This window comes from Rhinopithecus bieti, unplaced genomic scaffold, assembly GCF_001698545.2.
Source record: "Rhinopithecus bieti isolate Rb0 unplaced genomic scaffold, ASM169854v2 scaffold_10589, whole genome shotgun sequence".
NCBI lineage: Eukaryota > Metazoa > Chordata > Mammalia > Primates > Cercopithecidae > Rhinopithecus > Rhinopithecus bieti.
The window spans coordinates 2,737,043-2,763,176 of record NW_016807065.1 but is presented as its reverse complement, the minus strand read 5'-3'; the positions used below and the strand labels follow the sequence as shown (position 1 = coordinate 2,763,176).

Here is a 26,134-nt window from a genome sequence, read left to right as displayed (position 1 = left end):
TTTTTTTGAGACGGAATCTTGCTCTGTCACCCAGGCTGGAGTGCAGTGGCCGGATCTCAGCTCACTGCAAGCTCCGCCTCCCAGGTTTACGCCATTCTTCTGCCTCAGCCTCCCGAGTAGCTGGGACTATAGGCGCCCACCACTGCTCCTGGCTAGTTTTTTGTATTTTTGAGTAGAGACGGGGTTTCACCATGTTAGCCAGGATGGTCTCGATCTCCTGACCTCGTGATCCACCCGTCTCGGCCTCCCAAAGTGCTGGGATTACAGGCTTGAGCCACCACGCCCGGCCTTTTTTTTTTTTTAGAGAGACAAAGTCTCACTCTGTTGCCCAGGCTGGAGTGTAGTGGTGAAATCATAGTTCATTGCAGCCTCCAACTCCGGGGCTCAAGTGATCCTCCTACCTCAGCCTCCCAAGCACCTGGGACTACAGGTACACGCCACTACACCCAGTTAATTAAAAAAAAAAATTTTTTTTTTTCTTTAGAGATGGGGTCTCGCTGTATTGCCCGGGCTATTCTGGAACTCCTGGGTTCAAGTGGTCCTCCTGCCTCGGTCTCTCCAAAGTGCTGGGATTACAGACATGAGCCATCACATCTGGCCTGGGTTTTGTTTTGTTTTGTTTTGTTTTGTTTTGAGACAGAGTCTCAGTCTGTCCCCCAGGCTGCAGTGCAGTGGCACCATCTCGGCTCACTGCCATCTCCGCTTCCCAGGTTCAAGCGATTCTCCTGCCTCAGCCTCCTGAGTAGCTGGGGTTACAGGCGCCAGCCACCACATCTAGCTAATTTTGGTATTTGTAGTAGAGATGGGGATTCACCATGTTGGTCAGGCTGGTCTTAAACTTCTGACCTCAAATGATCCGCCCACCTTGGCCTCCCAAAGTGCTGGGATTACAGGTGTGAGCCACCATACCGTACCCAGCCTGGCTTGGCCTGGGGTTTTTGATGCAAGAAAGATGGGATGGTCAACACCATGAAAGCAGGAGCCAGGTTTTATTTGCCAACTGTGTCCCCCAGCCCCTAGCACAGGCTGGGCCAGCGCAGGCCCTCAGTGTCAGTGTCTGTGGAAAGGATGAATGGATGGAGATGGTGCCCTGGTGGTTCCGACAGACCCAGACATGGCCTCTGTGTCACATGCCCAGGGCTGAGCAAGGAATGTGCCTGGAGCCAGGGAGGCAGAGAAGGGCGGGCAGTCCAGCCAGGAGTTCTGGGAGCCAGGGCCATGCTGACCATAGCTCTCGCTTCACCAGTGAATTCAGGCCGTGAGAGGATGAACAAGTTTCCCCGCTATAAAAGCTACATCCTTGGAGTGGGAGGAGCCAGATCCCAGTCACAACAGGAGGTGGAGGGGGTCTTTTCATTTTTTTAAATTAATTAATTAATTTATTTATTTATTTATTTTAAGACAGAGTTTCACTCTTATTGCCCAGGCTAGAGTGCAGTGGCACAATCTCGGCTTACCACAACCTCCACCTCCCGGGTTCAAGTGGTTCTCCTGCCTCAGCCTCCCGAGTAGCTGGGATTACAGGCACGCACCACCACACCCGGCTAATTTTTGTATTTTTGGTAGAGACGAGGTTTCTCCATGTTGGTCAGGCTGGTCTTGAACTCCCGACCTCAGGTGATCCTCCCACCTCAGCCTCCCAGAGTGCTGGGGTTACAGGTATGAGCCACCACACCCAGCTGGGAGTCTTTTATGAAGGGATTGGGACAGAGGAGAGTGTGTTTACCAAGCAGTAGATGGCAGAGCTAGTCGTGGCAGTTTTGCCACTTGAATTGCACCTTAGCTTCTGCATTTGATAGAACCTATACCTGGATAAAAACTAAACTCTGAGCCAGGCATGGTGGCTCATACTTGTAATCCCAGCACTTTGGGAGGCTGAGGCAGGCAGAGCACTTGAGGTCACGAGTTTGAGACCAGCCTGGCCAACACAGTGAAACCCTGTCTCTACTAAAAATACCAAAAAAAGTAGTTGGGGGTGGTGATGGGTGCCTGTAATCCCAACTACTCGGGAGACTGAGGCAGGAGAATCGCTTGAACCTGGGAGACAGGTTGCAGTGAGCTGAGATTGTACTCCAGCCTGGATGACAGAGCCAGACTCCGTCCCGCTCCCCTCCACCAAAACCAAAAAACTAAACTCTGAGGTGTTGCATTTATTTTGAAGAAGTATTTGCATCTCGGGAGATTATAGTTGGGAAGTGATCTTGAGGGTCTTCTGAGTGGTGGCCTTGGAGAACACACCTCATAGATTCCACACACCCATACATAGTGCGTCCCCACACCTCATAGATCCCACACACCCATAGTGCGTCCACACACCTCATAGATCCCACACACCCATACATAGTGCATCCCCACACCTCATAGATCCCACACACCCATAGTGCGTCCACACACCTCATAGATCCCACACACCCATAGTGCGTCCACACACCTCATAGATCCCACACACCCATACATAGTGCGTCCACACACCTCATAGATCCCACACACCCATACATAGTGCGTCCACACACCTCATAGATCCCACACACCCATACATAGTGCGTCCACACACCTCATAGATCCCACACGCCCATACATAGTGAGTCCACACACCTCATAGATCCCACACGCCCATACGTAGTGAGTCCACACACCTCATAGATCGCACACACCCATACATAGTGAGTGTGTCCACACACCTCATAGATCCCACACTGCCATATATACTGTGTCCACACACCTCATAGATCCCACACGCCCATACATAGTGAGTCCACACACCTCATAGATCCCACACGCCCATACGTAGTGAGTCCACACACCTCATAGATCCCACACGCCCATACATAGTGAGTCCACACACCTCATAGATCCCACACGCCCATACATAGTGAGTCCACACACCTCATAGATCCCACACGCCCATACATAGTGAGTCCACACACCTCATAGATCCCACACGCCCATACATAGTGAGTCCACACACCTCATAGATCCCACACGCCCATACATAGTGAGTCCACACACCTCATAGATCCCACACGCCCATACGTAGTGAGTCCACACACCTCATAGATCGCACACACCCATACATAGATAGTGCGTCCACACACCTCTTAGATCCCATACTCCCATACATAGTGAGTCCACACACCTCATAGATCGCACACGCCCATACTGTGTCCACACACCTCTTAGATCCCATACTCTCATACATAGTGAGTCCACACACCTCATAGATCCCACACACCCATACATAGTGAGTCCACACGCCTCATAGATCCCACACGCCCATACATAGTGAGTCCACACACCTCATAGATCCCACACGCCCATACGTAGTGAGTCCACACACCTCATAGATCCCACACGCCCATACATAGTGAGTCCACACACCTCATAGATCCCACACGCCCATACATAGTGAGTCCACACACCTCATAGATCCCACACGCCCATACATAGTGAGTCCACACACCTCATAGATCCCACACGCCCATACATAGTGAGTCCACACACCTCATAGATCCCACACGCCCATACGTAGTGAGTCCACACACCTCATAGATCGCACACACCCATACATAGTGAGTGTGTCCACACACCTCATAGATCCCACACTGCCATATATACTGTGTCCACACACCTCATAGATCCCACACGCCCATACATAGTGAGTGTGTCCACTTCTGTTGTGTTAAAGTGGAAAAGAAAGACGCTAACTCTGCTCTGTGTGGCAGCTGGCACTGAGGACTACGAAGACCTGACCCAGGCCCTGAACCTCATTAAAGATATCATCTCACAAGTGGACGCCAAGGTCAGCGAGTTTGAGAAGGGCCAGCGCCTCAGGGAGATCGCAGGGAAGATGGACCTGAAGTCCTCCGGCAAACTCAAGAACGGGCTCACCTTCCGCAAGGAAGACATGCTTCAGCGGCAGCTTCACCTGGAGGGCATGCTCTGCTGGAAGACCACATCAGGGCGCTTGAAAGGTAAAGGCCTGCCCCTGGCCACCTCCAGTGGGTGCCATCTTGGATCAGTGGGTACCATCTTGGAGAGGTGGTAACCATCTGGAAGTGGTGGGTACTCTCTTGATTGGTGGCACTATCCTGTTATCAGTGGGTACCGTTTTGGAGTGTTGGTTGCCATTTTTTATTGGTGGGTGCCATGTTGGATTGGTGGCACTAAATTGGATTGGTGGGTGCTGTCTTGGGTTGGTAGCACCATCTTGGGAGTTGTGGGTGCCATCTTAGAACTGGGTGCCATGTTGGATCAGCAGACATCATCTTGGATTGGTGGGTGCCATATTGGATTAGCAGCGCCATCTTGGAGTGGTGGCACCATATTGGATTGGTGGGTGCCATCTTGGATCAGTAGCACTATCTTGGGAGTTGTGGGCACCCTCTTAGAGTGGTGGGTGCCATCTTGGTCGTACGGTCTTGGGAATGGTAGTACCATCTTGGATCAGTGGCACCATCTTGGGGGGTGCCCTCTTGAATCAGTGGGCACCATTTGGGTTGGTGGGTGCCATCTTGGATTGGTGGCACGGTTTTGGGAATGATGGCACCATCTTGGATCAGTGGGCACCATCTTGGAATGGTGGCATCATCTTGATCAGTGGGCTCCCTCTTGGATCAGTGGGCTCCATTTTGATTGGTGGGTGCCATCTCAGATCAGTGACATGGTCTTGGGAGTGAGGGTACCATCTTTGATTGGTGGGTGCCATCTCAGACTGGTGGCATCATCTCGGATCAGTGGGTGCCCTCTTACGACGGTGGGCACCATCTTGGTTTGCTGGGTGTCAACTGACACAGAACCACTGAAGTCTGGCTACTTCATAGCTGAAGGGAGGTTATGAGCTGAGTCAGGATGAGCGAGACAGCTGGGGTGTAGCATAAAAGAGGTGGTTGTATCACCGTCCTCCTCCTCTGGTCTTTGGAAGGATGCAGTACAAACCAGGAGGCCACGCTGAGTTGTTGACTTCCAAGTGGAAACCCAGGGCATTGGTGACACATCGTGACACCCCAGGTTTGGGTCCAGAATTCCAAACACGTTCAGCTGCCCATTTGGGCAGTCATGGGCCAGCCTGCCATGGGCCACTGAGAGGCCCCCATGTGGATAGAGAATAGCCCCAGGACTGCTGATCAGTGTCCCCAGGCATCCCACTCGCTGCCCAGGGTGTGCTCCGAGCCCTGCTTTCGAGACCTGTTGCAGTTCAGACCAGAGAGCACTCAGGATTCATCCCTGGGTTTCCTCTTCATTTTTGGAGCCTCTAGAAACATCCCAAGCTATCTATTTGCATCAGCATCTTTAAGGATCTTGAGGGAGTCACTGAGGTGGCCAAATGACAGCATTTGCCCACTCATCATTTGAGCAGGCATGTATTTCGCAGACAGGTTTAGCGCCTTCTGCCTGCCAGGTGCCGAGTTGGATGGTAGGAATACACCCCACCGGGCAAGACCTGGTGCCCAGCCTTTTAGGGCATCAGTCCCTCAGGCTGAAAGAGAGAAACAAGCAAACAAACAGAAAAACTAGTTATAAGCCCAGCAAATGCTTTAAGGAAGCCAGCAGACTGCAATGCGAGAGAATTAGCGAAGGCGTGTCTGACTTAGACAGGTGAAGCAGCTCCCCAAAAGTGGTGTTGCCCTTGAAACGCAGCTCATGATTTGCATCTATGTGCAGCAAGCCTTACAGCACGAGACATTCATACAGGGACAAGGCAGCGAGGGGGACTGAGGGGCACGAGGGGACTGAGACCACCCCTGGCCTGCATCGCTGCAGTGACTTGGGTCCTGGTGAACCAGGAGCAGGGAGAACAGAGAGCTCCATTCACATCTGATAAATCAGAGGGAGAGATGCTGTGTTAGTCCATGTTCACGCTGCTAATAAAGACATACCCGAGACTGGGCAACTTACCAAAGGAAGAGGTTTAATAGACTTACAGTTCCACCTGGTGGGGAAGGTCTTACAATCATGGCAGAAGGCAGGAGGAGCAAGTCACGTCTTACATGGATGGCAGCAGGCAAAGAGAGAGGGAGCTTGTGCAGGGAAACTCCCCCTTATAAAACCGTCAGATCTTGTGAGACTCATTCACTATCACGAGAACAGCACGGAAAAGATCTGCCCCCATGATTCAGTTACCTCTCACTGGGTCCCTCTTACAGCACATGGGAATTCAAGATGAGATGTGGATGGGGATGCAGCCAAACCATATCGACTCTCAAAGGTCAGATCCAGGAGATGTTGTTACAGCAAAGAGAACTGTGGGGCACAGTGGCCTGACATGGGCAGGGGCTCTGGTTGGAGCACTGGACACAGAAGGGACTTAGAGGAGGCTCCAGCTGCTCGTTGATGCTGAAGGTTGAGACCTGGAAAGGTGATGGGGAGGGGGGCGGCATGCAGGCAAGGCAGAAAGGAAACTTCTAGGCCCAGGCAGAAGCATCATGCTGCTTACACATTTCTGGGAGGTTGCATCCACGGGGGTGCCCAGCAAGACCTCCTGGCCATGGGACTTTTAAGATGCCTCCTTCCATACTATTTTCCCAGATGTCCTGGCTGTCCTGCTGACCGACGTACTTTTGCTGCTACAAGAAAAAGATCAGAAATACGTCTTTGCTTCTGTGGTATGTATCCTGTCTCTTCAGACAAAGGGTCGGCCGGGTGCAGTGGCTCACGCCTATCATCCCAGCACTTTGGGAGGCCGAGGTGGGCGGATCACTTGAACTCAGGAGCTCAGGTCCAGCCTGGCCAACATGGTGAAACCTCACCTCTCCTAAAAATACAAAAATTAGCCAGGCATGGTGGCCCATGTCTGTAGTCCCAGCTACTCAGGAGGCTGAGGCAGGATAATCACCTGAACCCAGGAGGCGAAGGTTGCAGTGAGCTGAGATTGTGCCACTGCACTCCAGCAAGATTGTGTCACTGCTCTCCAGCCTGGGCAACAGAGTGAGACTCTATCTCAAAACAAAAACACACAAAAAAACAAAAAAACAGATGAAGGGCCCTGCTTGCTGGGACCTTGTTGGGAGGTTGGCTGAAACTGCCCATGGAAGGTGCCCCTGTGAGTTTCCCAGGCCCACGTAGGTGGGACTACAGGTGCCCGCCACCACGCCTGGCTAATTTTTTTGTAGTTTTAGTAGAGATGGGGTTTCACCATGTTGGCCAGGCTGGTCTCCAACTCCTAACCTCAAGTGATCCGCCCACCTTGGCCTCCCAAAGTGATGGGATTACAGTCGTGAGCCACCACGCCCAGCTGCTGGTGTGTTGTTAACCAGTGTATTTGTTTGCTAAGGCTGCTGTAAACAAAGTACCATGGACTGGGTGGTTTGGACCACATAAATTTATCATCTCACGTTTTTGCAGGCTGAAAGTCCAAGATCAAGGTGTCGGCAGGGTTGGTTTCTTCTGAGACCCCTTGGCTTGTAGACAGCCATCTGCTCGTCTGTTCTCTGTGTCCTCGCGTGGCCATCCCTCTGTGTGTGTCTCTGTGCTAATCTCCTCTTGTTAGAAGGATGCCAGTCAGATTGGATTTGGGCCCACCCATATGACTTCATTTTGCCATAATCATCTCTCTCTCTTTTTTTTTTTTTTTGAGACAGTCTCGCTCTGTTACCCAGGCTGGAGTGCAGTGGCACAATCTCGACTCATTGCAACCTTCACCTCCCGAGTTCAAGTGATTCTCCTGACTCAGCCTCCTGAGTAGCTGGGATTATAGGCGTCCGCCACGACGCCCGGCTACTTTTTGTGTTTTTAGTAGAGACAGAGTTTCACCATGTTCGCCAGACTGGTCTCGAACTCCTGACCTTAAGTGATCCACCCGCCTCAGCCTCCCAAAGTGCTGGGATTACAGGAGTGAGCCACCGCCCCCAGACCTTAATCTCCTCTTTAAAGGCCTCATCTCCAAAGACAGCCACATTCTGAAGTACTGGGGGTCAGGACCTCATATGAATTTGTGGAGAACACAGTGTAGCCCACTCTAACCAGTTAAAATGTACATTTTGCTGGTCTGTGGAAGCATTGTCTCTTGAAGGATGCGTGACAGACTGGGTGGCCTGAGGCACAAGACAGAGGCTTATTTGTTGTTTTATACTACACACTGTTGTATCTTTTGAGCTTTGAAGTGTGTATGTGCATTGCTATTTTTAAAAAAATTTTTAAGCTGATGAAATTGACACATTATCGGGATACTAAGGGGCAAGATGGCTCACTCCTGTAAATGCAGCACTTTGGAAGGCCGAGGTAGGAGGATCACTTGAGCTTAGGAGTTCAAGACCAGCCTGGGCAACATAGTGAGATCCCATCTTTACAAAAAATACAAAAATTAGCTGGGCCTGGCAGCACATGCCTGTAATCCCAGCTACTCAGGAGGCTGAGGTGGGAGGATCACTTGAGCCCAGGAGGTCAAGGCTGCAGGGAGCAATGATTGCACCACTGCACTCCAGCTTGGGTTACGGAGTAAGACCTGGCCTCCCAAGATAGTTTAAAAAAAAAAAAAAAAAAAAAAAGGGCGCGAGGGCGCGGTGGCTCAAGCCTGTAATCCCTATGCCATTTGGAGCCGAGACGGGTGGATCACGAGGGTCAGGGGATTGAACCATCCTGGCTAACACTGTGAAGCCCCGTCTCTACCAAAAAATACCAAAAAAACTAGCCGGGCGAGGTGGCGGGCGCCTGTAGTCCCAGCTACTCGGGAGGCTGAGGCAGAGAATGGTGTAAACCCAGTAGGCAGAGCTTGCAGTGAGGCTGAGATCCGGCCACTGCACTCCAGCCTGGGCGGTAGAGCGAGACCTCCGCTCAAAAAAAAAAAAAATATAAAGGATTCTAGGATTTCATTGCAATGGGGCGTCTTTTTTCCCCAGATGGCAAAATATTTCTGCTTTGAATTGTTTGAAAAGAAACGAGGAGCGTGACCCCCACTCTCTTCGTTCCCCTTACCAGGCCCTTGACCTCGCTGCTGTTTGGGTGCGGTGGGGTAAAGGGTGATCTCCCAATGCCCTTTACCCATGCAGGACTCAAAGCCACCCGTCATCTCATTACAAAAGCTCATCGTGAGGGAAGTGGCCAACGAGGAGAAAGCGATGTTTCTGATCAGCGCTTCCTTGCAAGGGCCAGAGATGTATGAAATCTACACGAGCTCCAAAGAGGACAGGAATGCCTGGATGGCCCACATCCGAAGGGCTGTGGAGAGGTGAGGAGGGCCTGGAGGGTCTCCCCACTCCCTGTATTCCTTCCGCTGACTGGTCCACCCTTGGCTTTGATGGTTGGCCATCGGCTGTGACCTTGAATTTGCTCATCCCACCTTGGGACCCATGATGCTATGCCAGCTCCTTCTGATGACTCAGCCTGTTGGATGTTGAGGCTAACGGGCCTGGAAAGGCAGCTGTAACCCGGGCCTCTCTGCATTCGTGGGCCACTGCACCTGACATGGCGGGCTGTTTGCATTCTAGGGCCAGAGTTGTTGGAGCAGGGCATGGTATCTTGTCCTTGCTTCTTGGGCCGAGCACCCCTCAGGGGCCTGGGACCAGCTGGCTTCCCCTCTCTCTTTTTTTTTTTTTTTGAGACAGTCTTGCTCTGTCCCCCAGGCTGGAGTGCAGTGGTGCAATCTCAGCTCACTGCAGCCTCCGCCTCCCAGGTTCAAGCGATTCTCCTGCCTCAGCCTCCTGAGTAGCTGGGATTACAGGCGTGAGCCACTGCACCCAGCCTATTTTGTTTTGTTTTGTTTTGTTTTTTAGAGTCGGGCCTTGCTCTGTCACCCAGGCTGAAGTGCACTGGTACAGTCATAGCTTCCTGCATCCCAAACTCCCGGGCTCAAGCCATCCTCCCCCTCAGCCTCCCAAGTAGCTGGAACTACAGGCACACACCACCACACCCAGCTAGATTTTTTATTTTCATAGAGATGGAGCCTCACTGTGTTGCCACTGTGGCTGGTCTTGAACTCCTGGCCTCAAGCCATCCCCCTGCCTTGGCCTCCCAAAGTGTTGGGATTACAGGCATGAGCCACCATGCCCGGCCACTCCCTCTGTTGATACCTGGAGGCTTCCTGGTGCCTTAGCCTGGTTCAGACTCCCCCATCCACAGTAGCTGTAGCTCTGTGGGGCTTGCAGCCACCCATCTGCACCTGGCAGATCCCTTGCAAGCCTGCCGTCCCCTGGACTCCTCCTCCAAGTCACAGACAGGCACGTAAAGTCTCTTCCTGGTTATGCCCTGGTGCTTTGGGGCCGGATGAATGTCAGTGGCTCTCTCTCTTCCCCTCCTCGTCCTCCTGCACCATGAACAAGCTAAATCACTCCCAAAGTCAGAGACGGTCATGGCGGCTGGTTCTGCAGAACCAGCGTCTGTGCCAGAGCCTGGCCTGCCTGGGAGGCAGTTACACACCTGACTCCTCTCCCTGCAGCTGCCCTGACGAGGAGGAGGGACCCTTCAGCCTGCCCGAAGAGGAAAGGAAGGTGGTCGAGGCCCGCGCCACAAGACTCCGGGACTTTCAAGGTGAGGGGGAGACGGGGTTTTGGGCACACCCCGTGTGTGGTGAGCCCTGGGCCCCCCATCAGAGTTGGCCACAGAGGGCAAACTGTCCCCCAAGTGACCCGTGTGAAACCCCCAAAGTGACCCGGCGTTTTCCTGTGGGCTGTGCCGTGTCCTGCAGCTCTGTGAAGCATTAGAACTGGGCTGTGCCATGACATAGCGATCTCCAGAGGTCACTTAGCCCTGCAGGGGTATGTAGGAGAGGGAGGGAGGAGAGCTCAGGAGCCCTAAGCCCCTTCCAGAGCCGACCACGCAGCCACAAAATGCCGCCGCCACCCTGTCCTCGTGCAGCCAGGAGCTTGACAGGGCATCACAGTCCCCTAGGAAGGAATAGCATAGGGCCCCCACAGCCTCCTTCCAGAGCTTCCTCCTCCCTGTTTGTTTAATTACGTTATTGAGATGTAATTCACACACCATGCCACTCACCCTCCCAAGCGCTGGGTTCAGTGGCATTTTAGTGCATTTCCAGTTATGCAGCCAAAATCACGTTAACTTTAGAACATTCCACCACCCCAGAAAGAAGCCCCTTCCCCCTTAACAGTCACTCCCCACCCCGTGCCCCAACCCTGGCAACAGGAATCTACTTCCTGTCCCTGTGGATTGGCCTGTCCTGGATATTCCACATAAATGGAGTCACACGCTGCGCGGCCTTTTGGGTCTGACTTCTCTCGCTGGGTGTGATGTTGTCAAGGTTCATCTGCGTTCAGTGAGCACATTGTCAAGAACAATTCCTGGTACCCTGTAGCCTATAGCAAGCTCCCTTCTTCCCTTTCACTGTCTGTACTTTTTTTTTTTTTTTGAGACGGAGTCTCACTCTGTCACCAGGCTGCAGTGCAGTGGCGCGATCTCAGCTCACTGCAAGCTCCACCTCTCGGGTCCAAGGGATTCTCCTGCCTCAGCCTCCTGAGTAGCTGGGACTACAGGCGCATGCCACACGCCCCACTAATTTTTGTGTTTTTAGTAGAGAATTTTAGAGTTTTTAGGGTTTCACCATGTTGGCCAGGATGGTCTTGATCTCTTGACCTTGTGATCGGCCTGCCTCGGCCTCCCAAAGTGCTGGGATTACAGGCGTGAGCCACTGCTCCCAGCTCTGTATTATTCATTTTTAAATTGGATGAGACTAAAACAATAAGTGGCCTGCTATGGTGGCTCATACCTGTAATCCCAGCATTTTGCGAGGCTGAAGCAAATGGATCACTGGAAGCCAGGAGTTTGAGACCAGCCTGGACAGCATGGCGAAACCCTGCCTCTACAAAAAATTTAAACATTAGGCTGGGTGCGGTGGCTCATGCTTGTAATTCCAGCACTTTGGGAGGCCGAAGCAGGTGGATCACCTGAGGTCAGGAGTTTGAGACCAGCCTGGTCAAGATGGCAAACCCCATTTCTACTAAAAATGCAAAAAAATTAGCCAGGCATGGTGGTGCATGCCTGTAGTCCCAGCTACTCGGGAGGCTGAGGCAGGAGAATCACTTGAATCTGGGAGGTGGAGGTTGCAGTGAGCCAAGATCGTGCTACTGCACTCCAGCCTGGGCAACAGAGCCAGACTCCTCCAAAAAAGAAAGAAAGAAAGGGAGGAGGGAAAAATCAATTTTCTAAGGCTCTAAGTTGATCCCAGACTAATAAACAGGGCTGATACAATCCTCACTCACATGCTACTGTGTTTGATTTTCTTTCTTTTAGAGACAGGGTCTCGCTTTGTTGGCCAGGCTGGAGTACAGTAGTGCAGTCATAGCTCACTGCAGCCTTGAACTTCTGGGCTCAAGTGATCCTCCTGCCTCATTTCCCAGACATGCACCACCACAACCAGCTAATGTTTTATTTCTTTGTAGAGACAGAGTCTCATTATGTTGCCTAGGCTGGTCTCGAACTCCAGGCTGCAGGAATCCTCCTACCTTGGCCTCCCTAAGTGCTGGGATTGCAGGCCTGAGCCACCACAGCTAACCTGATTTTTTTTTTTGAGACGGAGTCTTGCTCTGTCGCTCAGGCTGGAGTGCAGTGGCCAGATCTCAGCTCACTGCAAGCTCCGCCTCCCAGGTTCACGCCATTCTCCTGCCTCAGCCTCTGGAGTAGCTGAGACTACAGGCGCCCGCCACCTCGCCTGGCTAGTTTTTTTGTATTTTTTAGTAGAGACGGGGTTTCACCATGTTAGCCAGGATGGTCTCAATCTCCTGACCTCGTGATCCGCCCGTCTCGGCCTCCCAAAGTGCTGGGATTACAGGCTTGAGCCACCGCGCCCGACCTATCTAACCTGATTTTTATAACGAGGGCGAAAATAATCAGAGGACAAGGCCATGCCCTCCGCCACCTCCCAGGAATGCAGGACACGGGGCAGCCTATCTCAGGGCAGGGTCAGCGGGGGTCCTCATCCTGAGGCCAGTCCCTGGGGCTCAGACGATTCCAGGGAAGGCCGACCAGGCTGACTGCCACCTCCACCATCACTCTGCAGAGCGGTTAAGCATGAAAGACCAGCTGATTGCACAGAGCCTCCTAGAAAAGCAGCAGATCTACCTGGAGATGGCAGAGATGAGCGGCCTCGAAGACCTGCCCCAGCCCCGAGGCCTATTCCGTGGAGGGGACCCATCCGAGACCCTGCAGGGGGAGCTAATTCTCAAGTCAGCCATGAGCGAGAGTAAGTTGGCTGCCCACACCTCAAGGGTGCAGTCCTGCCTGGGTGGGCCCAGGGGACCCCAGGACAGGCTCACGGCTCAGTGTGGCCAACACGGCACTCTGTCCAGGACAGGCTTCTATCTGGGGGGGGGCCAGGAGCAGCACTGACCCCTCAACTGGTGCCTGCTAGAGCCAGAAGGGCCTTAGATACAATCTGGGCCAGCCCCTCCTTGCAGACATAAAGCACTTCCCCCCCCGCAATTTAACAACCGCTCTGATGCTCCCTGCATGCAGAGGCGCTAAGCCGGGCTGGGGAGGATCTGAAGTTGACTGACACTGGTTCCCTACCCATCAGAGGTTCCTCTTCTCCCTGGGAGGTGGGTCTTTGGTGATATCCCCAGAAAAACACACGCATGCTCCCTCAGGGGTTCCCCACGCACAGCTCCAACACAGCCACTCCAACACAGCCGCCAGGCCCCTGAGCTGGCCGCTTGGGCAGGAAGTCAGTGCCCAGTCTGCTCTTTCTTTTTTCTTTTCTTTTCTTTTCTTTTTTTTTTTGAGATGGAGTCTCCTTCTGTCACGCAAGCTGGAATACAGTGGCGTGATCTCGGCTCACTGCAACCTCCACCTCCTGGGTTCAAGCGATTCTCCTGCCTCAGCCTCCTGGGTAGCTGGGATTATAGGCACCTGCCACCACGCCCAGCTAATTTTGTATTTTAGTAGAGATTGGGTTTCACCATGTTGGCCAGGCTGGTCTTGAACTCCTGACCTCAGATGATCCACCCCCCTCTGCCTCCCAAAGTGCTGGGATAATAGGCGTGAGCCACCGTGCCCTGCCCCAATCGGCTCTTTCAACAGTGAGGGAGGCCGACACAGCCCCTGCCTTCCAGAGCCTTTCCGCAGAACAAGAAGGCAGAGACCGGGGTCCGTCTTTCCCCCTCCAGCCCCACTGACATCCTTCCACCCGCCTCCAGTGGCCGTTGTTCTTGGCCCCCTGAGGACACTCTCATATCCCGCACCTTGGCCTGGAATGTTCTTGTCCCCACCTCTGTGCACACCAAGTGTGTCCTGCTGGCCCTGGGCAGGGCCACATCCGGCATTTGCCAGCCCCTGGCCCAGGGCGGCCTGGTGGAAGGTGCGGCTGGAACCTGTACCCGCCCTCCCCATGGCTGCCCTACAGCCCTGTCCTCTCACTTAGACGCGGATTGGCCTGTCCTGGTGGCCATACCTGAAGTAGGGGTGTGCACAGGGACAGTGGGGCCGAAATCCCATTGCAGACAGTGCGGGGCAGGCCATCACCACCCTAATGAGTCCCTCCATCCACCCCGGTCTCACTGCCCCAGCACTCCATATTCCCCCGGCACACTTCCGCAGGGCGACCCGTGCCTCCTGTCCCCTTCATTCCACAGTTGAGGGCATCCAGAGCCTGATCTGCAGGCGGCTGGGCAGCGCCAACGGCCAGGCAGAAGACGGAGGCAGCTCCACAGGCCCGCCCAGGAGGGCCGAGACCTTCGGGGGCTACGACTGCACAAACAGCCCCACCAAGAGTAAGAGTGGGGCCATCGCCCCTCCTGGCCCCAGGGCCACCCCTCAGGATGCACATTAGCTTGTATGGGGTTTCCTGGAAGCTTCTTTGTTGTTGTTGTTGTTGTTGTTGAGACAGGGTCTCGCTCTGTCGCCCAGGCTGGAGTGCAATGGCGCAATCTTGGCTCTCTGCAACCTCTGCCTCCCGGGTTCAAGTGATTCTCCCGCCTCAGCCTCCCAAGTAGCTGGGACAACAAGCACACACCACCACGCCCCGGCTACTTTTTGTGTTTTTAGTAGAGACAGGGTTTCACCATGTTGGCCAGGCTGGTCTCGAACTCCTGACTTCAGGTGATCCACCCGCTTCGGCCTCCCAAAGTGCTGAGATTGTAGGCGTGAGCCAGCGCTCCCGGCCAGTTTTCTGGAACCTTCTGAAACCCTGCAGACATTGTCGGTTGTGTTGTGACAGCAGCACCCAGACCAGCCCGCCCCTCTCCGGCAGGTGTCTGTGCTGCAGACGCCTCCATTCGGGCCCAGCCTGGGTTTCCTACCTGGGCAGTGGCTGGGGGTGGACTGGGAAGGTTTCCCCTCCCCATGGGATGGCAGCATCCTCACGCCTCTGGCTTGGGGTTCTCAGATGGCAGTTTCAAGAAGAAAGTCAGCAGCACCGACCCCAGGCCCCGAGACTGGCGAGGCCCCCCAAACAGCCCGGACTTGAAGCTCAGTCACAGTGACATTCCTGGGGGCTCCGAGGAATCGCTACAGGTGGTACGTGGATATCCGTTTGCTCGGTACAGTCTGAGTCGTCATAAGGATTCACACGTGTGAGCAGCTTCTGCTGGGGTTGTCTAGTTTTAGTCTTATCAGCATCGACAAGCGTAGTTCGTTTTGTGGTGAATAACAGTATCTCAGCCCAGATTAACACGCTGGCAGCTGAGTTCTTCCTGCAGCCTCCCGGGAAAAGCAAGAGGTCCCCAGGAGGAAGGCTGGGGAGGGGACAGGCTCAGGGCACTCACCGTGGCTTCATCAACAGGTGAGAAACCCCCTACAGGGACCACCAGGTTTCAGCCAGGGCAGGTGAGGTGGCGCCTGCCAGATGCCAGATCTCCCTGGCTGTTCCTTTGCCTTTGAATCAGAAGGCCAGGTGCCTACCCGACCCTGCCCAGGTTAGGGGGCAGAGGCCAAGGCCAGCTGCCTCTGGTCAGCTCTGAGGCTTGGACTTGCCGCTGTGGCCAGAGCTGGCACGCAGGCCTTATAGCCAAGCCCACTCTACCTCCCAGGCGGCCCCAGCCCCTCGTTTTCCAAACACCTAGATTTGCACAAGTCAGGTGACCGGCAGGGCCAGTGTTCCCAGTCATGACCCGGTCCTGGGTCCTTCCTGTTATCCAAACTAAGGAATGTATTTTCAGTAATAAGCAGGGGCCAGGTGCAGTGCCTCACCCATAACCCCGGTGTTTTGGGAGACCGGGGTGAGAGGATCACTTTTTTTTTTTTTTTTTTGGAGACAAGGTCTCACTCTGTCACCCAGGCCGGAGGGCAGTAGCACGATCACAGCTCATGCAACCTCTAACTCTTGGGCTCAAGCAATCCTCCCACCTCAGCCTCCCAAGTAGCTGGGACCACAGGTGTGTGCCCCCACACCTGCCTAATTTTTTAAATTTTTGTAGATACTGGCTCTCACTATGTTGCCCAGGCTGGTTTCCAACTCCTGAGCTCAAGCAATCCTCCTGTCGACCTCCCAAAGTGTTGGGATTACAGGCAAGGTTGTCGTACCTGGCCTTGGGAGGATCACTTGAGGCCGTGCGTTTGAGACCAGCCTGGGCAACATAGCAAGACCACATGTCGACAAAATATTTTTAAAATAGCTGATCCTTTGGCCGGGCGTGGTGGTTCATGCCTATATTCCCAGCACTTCAGAAGGCCAACTCGGGTGGATCACTTGAGTCCAGGGTTTGAGACCAGCCGGCCAACATGGTGAAACCCTGTCTCTACTAAAAATACAAAAATTAGCTGGGCGTGGTGGTGGACACCTGTAATCCCAGCGACTCAGGAGGCTTAGATGGGAGAATCGCTTGAACCCAGGAGGTGGAGGTTGCAGTGAGCCGAGATTGTGCCACTGCAGTCTAGCCTGGGCGATAGAGCAAGACTTTGTTTCAAAAAAGTTAAAAGTAGCTGCTGGGCATGTTGGCTCACGCCTGTAATCCCAGCACTGTGGGAAGCCAAGGCAGGTGGATCACCTGAGGTCAGGAATTCAAGACTAGCCTGATCAACATGGTGAAACCCTGCCTCTACTAAAAATACAACATTAGCCGGGCGTGGTGGCGCATGCGAGCAGTCTCAGCTCTTTGGGAGGCGGAGGCAGGAGACTCACTTGAACCAGGAAGGTGGTGGTTGCAGTGAGCTGAGATCGTGCCATTGCACCCCAGCCTCGGCAACGAGCAAAACTCCATCTCAAAAAAAAATTTTTAAAAAGCTGATCCGGGTGGTGCACACCTGTAGTCCCAGCTACTCAGGAGACTGAGAGGGGAGGATCAGGCCACTACACTCTAGAGCAAGACCCTGCCTCAAGAAAAAAAAAAAAAAAAAAAAAAAAAAAAAAAAAACAGAAGCCGGGCATGGTGGCTCACGCCTGTAATCCCAGCACTTTGGGAGGCCGAGGCGGGCAGATCACCTGAGGTCAGGAGTTTGAGACCAGCCTGGCCAACATGGTGAAACTCTGTTTCTACTAAAAAACACAAAATTAGCCAGGCGTGAAGGTGTGTGCCTATAATCCCAATTACTTGGGTGGCTGAGGCAGGAGAATCACTTGAACCCAGCAGCAGGAGGGTGCAGTGAGAGGAGATCGCGCCATTGCACTCCAGCTGGAGCAACAAGAAGAGAACTCCGTCTCAAAAAAAAAGTAAAAAAAAAAAAAAAAAGCAGCAGCAGCAGCAGGCTTGGGTCTAGTCGGAAGGGTCTTGAGCGCTCTCTGTGATTTGACGGTGTCCTCTTCCCAGGTGGAGGCGCCAGGCACGGAATCTGATCCCCGTCTACCCACCGTCCTGGAGTTGGAGGTAGGCGCCCGCTGGCCATCTCCCCAGGGCCATGTACATGCGCCTGTGGCCTCAGGCCCGAGAACTAGCATCAATCTCCCTCTCCTCCCCGCAGCTTGTCCAGCGGATCCAGACACTGTCCCAGCTGCTCCTGAACCTCCAGGTACAGGGGTGGGTTGGGGCCGGCCACACGTGCCCTTTCCTGGTTGGCTGGGGCGCGGGTGTGGCTCTCACCCACCCGGCCCTGGCCCTCCGCAGGCGGTCATCGCCCACCAGGACAGCTATGTAGAGACGCAGCGGGCAGCCATCCTGGAGCGCGAGAAGCAGTTCCGGCTGCAGTCGACGCGTGGGAACCTGCTGCTGGAGCAGGAGCGGCAGCGCAACTTCGAGAAGCAGCGGGAGGAGCGCGCGGCTGTGGAGANAAAAAAAAAAAAAAAAGCAGCAGCAGCAGCAGGCTTGGGTCTAGTCGGAAGGGTCTTGAGCGCTCTCTGTGATTTGACGGTGTCCTCTTCCCAGGTGGAGGCGCCAGGCACGGAATCTGATCCCCGTCTACCCACCGTCCTGGAGTTGGAGGTAGGCGCCCGCTGGCCATCTCCCCAGGGCCATGTACATGCGCCTGTGGCCTCAGGCCCGAGAACTAGCATCAATCTCCCTCTCCTCCCCGCAGCTTGTCCAGCGGATCCAGACACTGTCCCAGCTGCTCCTGAACCTCCAGGTACAGGGGTGGGTTGGGGCCGGCCACACGTGCCCTTTCCTGGTTGGCTGGGGCGCGGGTGTGGCTCTCACCCACCCGGCCCTGGCCCTCCGCAGGCGGTCATCGCCCACCAGGACAGCTATGTAGAGACGCAGCGGGCAGCCATCCTGGAGCGCGAGAAGCAGTTCCGGCTGCAGTCGACGCGTGGGAACCTGCTGCTGGAGCAGGAGCGGCAGCGCAACTTCGAGAAGCAGCGGGAGGAGCGCGCGGCTGTGGAGAAGCTGCAGAGCCAGCTGCGGCAGGAGCAGCAGCGTTGGGAGCGCGAGCGGCAGCGGCAGCAACAGGAGCTGGAGCGTGCGGGCGCCCTGCTGCAGGAGCGCGAGGGCGAGGCGCGGCAGCTACGCGAGCGGCTGGAGCAGGAGCGCGCCGAGCTGGAGCGCCAGCGCCAGGCCTACCAGCACGACCTGGAGCGGCTGCGCGAGGCCCAGCGCGCGGTGGAGCGCGAGCGGGAGCGCCTGGAGCTGCTGCGCCGCCTCAAGAAGCAGAACACCGCGCCGGGCGCACTGCCACCCGACACACTGACCGAGGTGAGCGCTCAGCAGCCAGTGTGCGCAGGTGGGGGTGACCGGTTTGCGCGTGCATTTATTTGCACGAGTGCATGAAGATGACAGGGTTCGCAGGTGCATGCGTGCAGGAGTGTAAGAGCAAACGGCACAAGATACCCTTGCATTAACAGTTCATGCCACAATGTAGAACCTTTCTCAGAGCTGGCTAAATGCCTAACAACGCTGTTGCTCAAAACATTCCATAAATGTTAGAAACTTCTTTAAAAAAAAAAAAAAAAAAAGAGGCTGGGCACGATGGCTCAAGCCTGTAATCCCAGCACTTTGGGAGGCCGAGACGGGCGGATCACGAGGTCAGGAGATCGAGACCATCCGGGCTAACACGGTGAAACCCCGTCTCTACTAAAAAATACAAAAAACTAGCCGGGCGAGGTGGCGGGCGCCTGTAGTCCCAGCTACTCGGGAGGCTGAGGCAGGAGAATGGCGTAAACCCGGGAGGCGGAGCTTGCAGTGAGCTGAGATCCGGCCACTGCACTCCAGCCTGGGCGACAGAGCGAGACTCCGTCTCAAAAAACAAACAAACAAACAAAAAAATGCACTCCTGTAATCCCAGCACTTTGGGTGGTGGAGGCGGGCGGATTGCTTGAGCACAGGAGTTCCAGGCCAGCCTGGGCAATATGGCGAAACTCCATCTCTACAAAAAAATACAAAAATGAGCAGGCATGGTGGCATGCACCTGTGGTCCCCGCTACTTGGAATGCTGAGGTGGGAGGATCCCTTGAGCCCGGGAGGTTGAGGCTGCCATGAGCCGTGATCACGCCACCGCACTCCAGCCTGGACAAAAACAAGAAAAAAATTGGGTGCCATGGTGTGTGCCCTAGCTACTCTGGAGGCTGAGGCCAGAGGATTGCTTGAGGCCAGGTATTTGAGACCAGCCTGGGCCATGGAGTGAGACCTCAGTGCTAAAAAAAAAATAACAAAAATTAGCAGGGCATGGTGGCACATACCTGTAATCCCAGCTACTTGAGAGGCTGAGGCAGGGTGATCATTTGAGCCCAAGAGGCTTAAGGGCTGTGACTGTGCCACTGCACTCTAGCCTGGGTGACAGAGCAAGACTGTGTCTCTGAAAACAAACCTATAAACCATGGGTTGTGTGAATGGGTGTGGACACGAATGTGTGAGATGTTTGTATATGCGTATGTGACAGTATGGGTGCCACTGAATGTCACAAGTATGCACATTTAACAGGGGTTGGGGACAGGCAATGACCAGCAGCTCCTTCAGGCTGCACCTGGCTCTGTCCAGAACAGGAGAGGTCGAGGGTCTCCTGTGCACGACCCTCGGGGGCTCTCCAGAGGCCGCACAGCAGGAACCTGGCATTGGGATGTATGTGCTGTTGTCCCCCCAGGCCCAGCCCCCAAGCCACCCTCCCAGCTTCAACGGGGAAGGGCTGGAGGGGCCTCGGGTGAGCACGCTGCTGTCCGGTGTGGGGCCAGAGTACACAGAGCGTCCTGAGGTGGCTCGCCGGGACAGCGCCCCCACTGAGAGCCGGCTGGCCAAGAGCGATGTGCCCATCCAGCTGCTCAGCGCCACCAACCAGTTCCAGAGGCAGGCGGCCGTGCAGCAGCAGATCCCCACCAAGCTGGCAGCCTCCACCAAGGGTGGCAAGGACAAGGGCGGCAAGAGCAGGGGCTCTCAGCGCTGGGAGAGCTCAGGTGAGCCGGCCCCGCCCCTTCGCCTGGGCCCGGAAGCTGCAGCCATGGGCAACTGGTCAGGCTCTAGGGGCTCGCTAGGAGCCAGGAAATTCAGGACGCCTGTGCCGTCCTCCGGAGAGGAAAACCAGAAGGCAGAGCTGGCATCATGGCTGAGGCCACCCCACACAGGGCCATGTTTGGTCTCCAGGCCCAAAACTGAGATGATCCACTGTGTGTCTTCCCCACCTCAACCCTCAAACAGTGGGATGGGGACCAGGAGCCTTAGGGACACGGACAAGAAGGTAGAGAGCCCTGGCCACCTGGGATCAGCACAGCCGGGGCGGGGACAGGTGCAGGTGCCTCTGCTCATCGTCCCTGTTCCACAGAGGGGGACACAGAGCCCAGAGCAGCCCCAGTGTTTCCATGGAGGGTGCCCAGGGGCTCCTCTGGCACGAGAGCCAGCCCTGCTCCTCTGGGGGACACCTCTCTGGGGGACAACCAGGGATGTTCTGAGACATTGCCTGAAGACTAGGGTGTGTCCCGTGGCCACTGGGGCCTGTGCTGTTTCCACAGGAGGCTCAACCCCCTCTCCAGATGCCAGGTGACTCTGCAGGTCCTTCCACAGTGAGGTTGGGGCCGTTCTCCCTGAATTTGGGGCTTAGCGTCTGAGCAGCTCAGGTCATGGGATCCAGGCTGCCAGTGGGAAGTGTCAGGTGGGGGTGGCCAGGCCCCTCTGCTCTCGGAGGCTGCCCTAGGGAGTGGGGACAGCTACGCAGCCTGGAGCTGGCCCGAGCACCTTCCCTCTTACAGCGTCCTTCGACCTGAAGCAGCAGCTGCTGCTCAACAAGTTCGTGGGGAAAGATGAGAGCACCTCACGGAACCGCCGCTCGCTGAGCCCCATCCTGCCCAGCAGACACAGCCCCGCGCTGCCGCCAGGTGAGCCCCCACCCCGACAGGAGCCCAGTCCCACTGGGCAGCTGCGGCACCACCCGGCGACTGCTCAGTCTGGACCCCCTCTCTGTTCCAGACCCTGGCTTCCCCGCCCCAAGCCCACCGCCAGCTGACAGCCCCTCTGATGGCTTCTCTCTCAAGGCCGGGGGCACAGCCCTCCTGCCCGGGCCCCCAGCTCCCTCGCCACTGCCGGCCACACCACTCAGCGCCAAGGAGGACGCCAGCAAGGAAGACGTCATCTTCTTCTAAAAGGGCCGTGACTCAAGGTGCAAGGCCCCTCCCTGCCCCGCCCAACCTTCCTGCTCTCTGGGGACCCCCATGGGGTCACCATGCCCACCCAGCTGTCCCCTCCTCTTCCCCAGCAAACCACCGATGACCGCCTGGCAGGGGCTGGCCTGTCGGTGCTCTGGGCCTCGCAGTTCTTTCTGTAGGATTAGCAGTGGTGGTGGCCTGGGTCACTTTCTGAACCTCTTTTTTTTTTTTTCCAAAAAGGAAAGTTTTTAATGGAAAGTTGAGCCAGAACTAAACCAGGGAGCTGTCTGAAATCATAGCGCCCCATGCTGGTGGCGGGGAGATCAACTCCAAGCTGTTTTTCTGAGGCAGTGAGGAACGGTGCCGGCTCTGCACGGAGCTGAGGACAGGACAGACCTCACTCTGAGGAGGAGCTGCCGGCTGGGGCCACGCTCCACGGCCACCACGCAACACTGGAGTCAGGGGTTAGGGCACCAGGAGGAGCCAGGTGGCGTCAGCAGCATCTGTCCCCAGAATCAGGCAGAATCCACTTCCCAAGCAGAGACTCACGCAGGTTCACTGTGAACCTCAGGGCCAGGGAATGAGCCAGGCACGGGGGCATGGGCAGAGAAGGCCACAGGGCAGGGCCCACTGAGGGGACATCAGTGGCCCTCCAGGCAGTTCTGTGGGTTTGGAAGCCCACTGTGAAAGGGGCTGACCTTTGCCCCTTTTTACTTGGCATTGGTTTTGAAACCAGCTGTTTCCCAAACTCTGCTTCCCGAGGTCACCCACTGCTGTTCACACGCGAGGTCTGTCTGGGCAGCTGGGTCTCTAGCTTCAGCCAGGGCGCATACACACCCCGGACGCAGGGTCCTCAGCCCCCGGGAAATGAGCTCCTGGAGCTGGCATCCCACCTTCCAGGCAGGGCTGGCACATCATGGACTGTCGAGAGCGCCACGTCCCGGGGCGTGTGGAGGAAGCACCTAGAGACGTTGCAGCGAGTGGCCAAGTGGCTGCTGTGTGGGCCCCTCGCTTGTAGTGAGCTGTTGCAGCTCATGGCCCCTTCCCTGGAGGAGTGGAGAAAGGAGTGTTGGGCAGTGTCGAAGGTGCTGGGACGTCCCATGGTGGTGATCCCGGGATGGTGAGATCCATCCATGATCCAGCTCCGGTGGAGAAGGAGGCACGTTTCAAGCCTGTTCTGCACCCCAAGCATTAGTGGCAGGACTGGGTCCTGGCTGGTCATCCTTGTTCCCAGTGGGGTACACGTGAGCCCCTGCCAGGGCCAAGTCCTTCTCCTGAACCCAGGTCCTGGGAACCGCATATCCTGGGGGGATTCAGCCCTTCTCCCACTGTGCTGGCAGAGGCGTTCCTGTGACCCTGAATACAGCGAACAGGGACATTCCCGCCACTCGGGGACAGACGGGCACAGGGGATGGGAAACTCCATCAGGAAGTGCTCCCCTGGGCAGAGGCACCCACTGGGTGCTGTGGGCTCAGGAGGGGATGGGGCAGGAGCTGGTGCCAACCAGGACCAGAGCCCCACAGCCATACAGCCCATCGGTGACAAGGTCCTGAGAACACAGTGAGTGGCCAGGCGTCCCAAGACTCCTGGCCCCTCCGACGACCTCGACTCCGCCCAGCCCAGTCGTTGGCCATCAGTGACGCTCTCCGCCCCCCGTCACATCCCATGTGTGCCATGTTTATCATCAGTGTTTTGTATTTTTGTACTGAGTATCGGAGCACTTTACAAAAGCTGACTGTACATTCCTGTTCTGTTGTGAAGAGAGCATTCCCAGACCCTCGCACCCTCCCGAGCCGGCATGTGCCGGTCCAGCCCTCCAAGATGCCACAATTCCTTGGATGGGGGAGAAGTAGTTCAAGGAATTTCTGCTCGGCCACTCAGTGGGAACCCTGCGTCCCCGCCACATGGCCGAGGGGTCTCAGTCGTGCTAGGCATGGGGCGGCGGCATTGACAGCCTTTCCCTCGCCAGTGCCCCTCGGCCACTCCTGGGTTGGAGCCCGATTTTGTTTGTAAAGTTGACAGTCGAGCACATGTTCATATTTTCGTGGGATCTGCACACGTCTTTGTCAGTCGTGATCGTGATCTTAGTCACCTGCTAATTATTTTTACAATGATTACAACATTTCCTCACCGCGGGATATTTCTGACCTGCTTTAGAACTTAAGACCTGATTCTAGCAATAAACGTGTCCAAGGTGAGCAGTGACTGGCGTGCACGTTCTTGGGGGTTTTGTTTTAGGATTTTCTTCTGCCCAAACGTCGCTGCAGGAGTAGCGGGTTCTGGTGAGGGCTTCCCATGGCTCCTGCACCTCAGCTCGCCCCCCTGCCCTCCGTGTCCTGCTTAACACTCTGAAGACCCCTTCAGGTACAGTCCCCAGAAGTTGTTGGGGGTTCTTTTTTTTGTTTCTGCTTTTTTTTTTTTTTTTTTGAGATGGAGTCTCGCTCTGTCGCCCAGGCTGGAGACCAGTGACAGGATCTCAGCTCACTGCAACCTCTGCCTCCCGGGTAGCTGGGATTACAGGTACACGTCACCACACCCAGCTAATTTTTGTATTATTTTTAGTAGACATGGGGTTTCACCATATTGGCCAGGCTGGTCTCGAACTCCTGACCTCAAGTGATCTGCCCGCCTCAGCCTCCCAAAGTGCTGGGATTACGGCCAAGAGGCAGGAGTGGGGCGTGGAGGTGCCTGTGGAGGGTCCTGCCCACCGGGTACACTTCAGGCTTTTGTGGTGCCTCCACAAAAATCTTCTTGCTTTTAATCCAAAATAACCCCCAAGAGTGTAACTTTCAGTTCCTCCATCTGGTGTGAGAGGCAGCTTGGCTATGAGTGTGAAATCATCATTTCCACCTGGTCTGAGTCCCAGTGAGGCAAGGACAGTGCTGTTTCAACAGAGGGTTTCCCGTCACGAGGTGACTAGGTGTGAAGTCAATCACCAAGTCACTAGGAAGTGCAAAAAGGGAACTCTCAGGCAGCACTCTCCACCAGGAAGATGATGCAGGCCACGTGTGGAATTTTTCATTTTTAGTAGCCATATTAAAAAAGTAAAAGGAGGGCCGGGCACAATGGTTCATCCTTGTAATCCCAGCATTTTGTGGGGGCGGGGGCTGAGGCAGGAAGATCACTTGAGCCCAGGAGTTCGAGACCAGCCTGGGCAACATAGTGAAACCCCTTCTCCACAAAATTAAAAAATTAGCCAGGTATGGTGGCATGCACCTGTAGTCCCAGCTACACAGGAGGCTGAGGCAGGAGGATTGCTTGAGCCTAGGGGTTCGAAGTTGCAGTGAGCTATGATCGTGCCACTGCACTCCGGCCTGGGCAACATGGTGAGACGCTGTCTCTAAAGAGCTTAAAAAAAAACAAAAAAAAAAAAAAGGAAATTTTGGGGATCGAAAAAAGAAATGAAATTTTTTCAAAAAAGAAAAAGGGCCGAGTACGGTGGCCCATGCCTATAATCCCAGCACTTTGGGAGGCCGAGGCGGGAGGATCACTTGAGGTCAGGAGTTCGAGACCAGCCTAGCCAATGTGGTGAAACCCCATCTCTACTAAAAACACAAAAATCAGCTGGGTGTGGTGGCAAACGCCTGTAATCCCAGCTACTCTGGAGGCTGAGGCAAGAGAATCGCTTGAACCCGGAGGCAGAGGTTGCAGTGAGCCGAGATTGCGCCACTGCACTCTAGCCTGGGGGGCAAGAGTAAGACTTTGTCTCAAAAAAAAAGAAAAAAGAAAAGGATGAAATTAATTTACTATTTCATTTTTACTTATTTTTGAGATGGAGTCTTGCTCAGTCACCCAGGCTGGAGTGCAGTGGCATGCTATCTTGACTCACTGCAGCCTCTGCCTCCTGGGTTCAAGTGATGATCCTGCCATAGCCTCCCGAGTAGCTGGGATCACAGGTGCCCACCATCATGCCTGGCTAATTTTTGTATTTTTGTAGAGATGGGGTTTCACCATGTTGACCAGGCTGGTCTTGAACTCCTGACCTCAGGTGATCCGCCTGTCTCAGCCTCCCAAAGTGCTAGGATTACAGGCATGAGCCACTGTGCCCAGCCTATTATTTCTTCATTGTGGTCAAATGCACACAACACAAAACTGACCAGTAGCTATTCTCCTGATGGTGAACATTGGTGTGTGTGTGTGTGTGTGTGTGTGTGTGTGTGTGTGTGTGTCTCCCCACCCTCTGATTTGCTCCACCCCAGCCCCAGCCATCCTCTGACCTCTGCCTAGCTGACCCCTCCCCTGGGAAGCCCCCAGCCTTCCTCAGCACACCTTATGGGCCCTTGGGGGGGGGGGGGGCTTAGAGATGTTCTGCAAAGAGGG

General features: G+C 55.1%; 1 protein-coding gene and 1 long non-coding RNA gene across 2 annotated transcripts in view; one reads left to right on the top strand and one right to left on the bottom strand.

Annotated features, from left to right (window-relative positions):
- ARHGEF18 (Rho/Rac guanine nucleotide exchange factor 18) overlaps positions 1-24,019 on the top strand; it is a 35,374-nt gene extending 11,355 nt beyond the window's left edge. The window contains exons 7-19 of the mRNA XM_017879999.1: positions 3,723-3,971; positions 6,526-6,602; positions 8,985-9,163; positions 10,370-10,461; positions 12,944-13,126; positions 14,514-14,651; positions 15,266-15,396; positions 17,625-17,681; positions 17,776-17,823; positions 18,471-18,941; positions 20,326-20,632; positions 21,422-21,547; positions 21,639-24,019. Of these exons, the coding sequence (XP_017735488.1) occupies positions 3,723-3,971; positions 6,526-6,602; positions 8,985-9,163; positions 10,370-10,461; positions 12,944-13,126; positions 14,514-14,651; positions 15,266-15,396; positions 17,625-17,681; positions 17,776-17,823; positions 18,471-18,941; positions 20,326-20,632; positions 21,422-21,547; positions 21,639-21,811 (2,231 nt within the window). The 3' untranslated portion in view covers positions 21,812-24,019. The remainder of the gene's footprint in view (positions 1-3,722; positions 3,972-6,525; positions 6,603-8,984; positions 9,164-10,369; positions 10,462-12,943; positions 13,127-14,513; positions 14,652-15,265; positions 15,397-17,624; positions 17,682-17,775; positions 17,824-18,470; positions 18,942-20,325; positions 20,633-21,421; positions 21,548-21,638) is intronic.
- On the bottom strand, positions 2,138-3,042 carry LOC108534552 (uncharacterized). The gene is made up of 2 exons (XR_001887002.1): positions 2,317-3,042; positions 2,138-2,279 (listed from the first exon to the last, which is right to left on the bottom strand). It is a non-coding gene; the product is annotated as an uncharacterized LOC108534552 (long non-coding RNA).
- Positions 24,020-26,134: the final 2,115 nt, after the last annotated feature.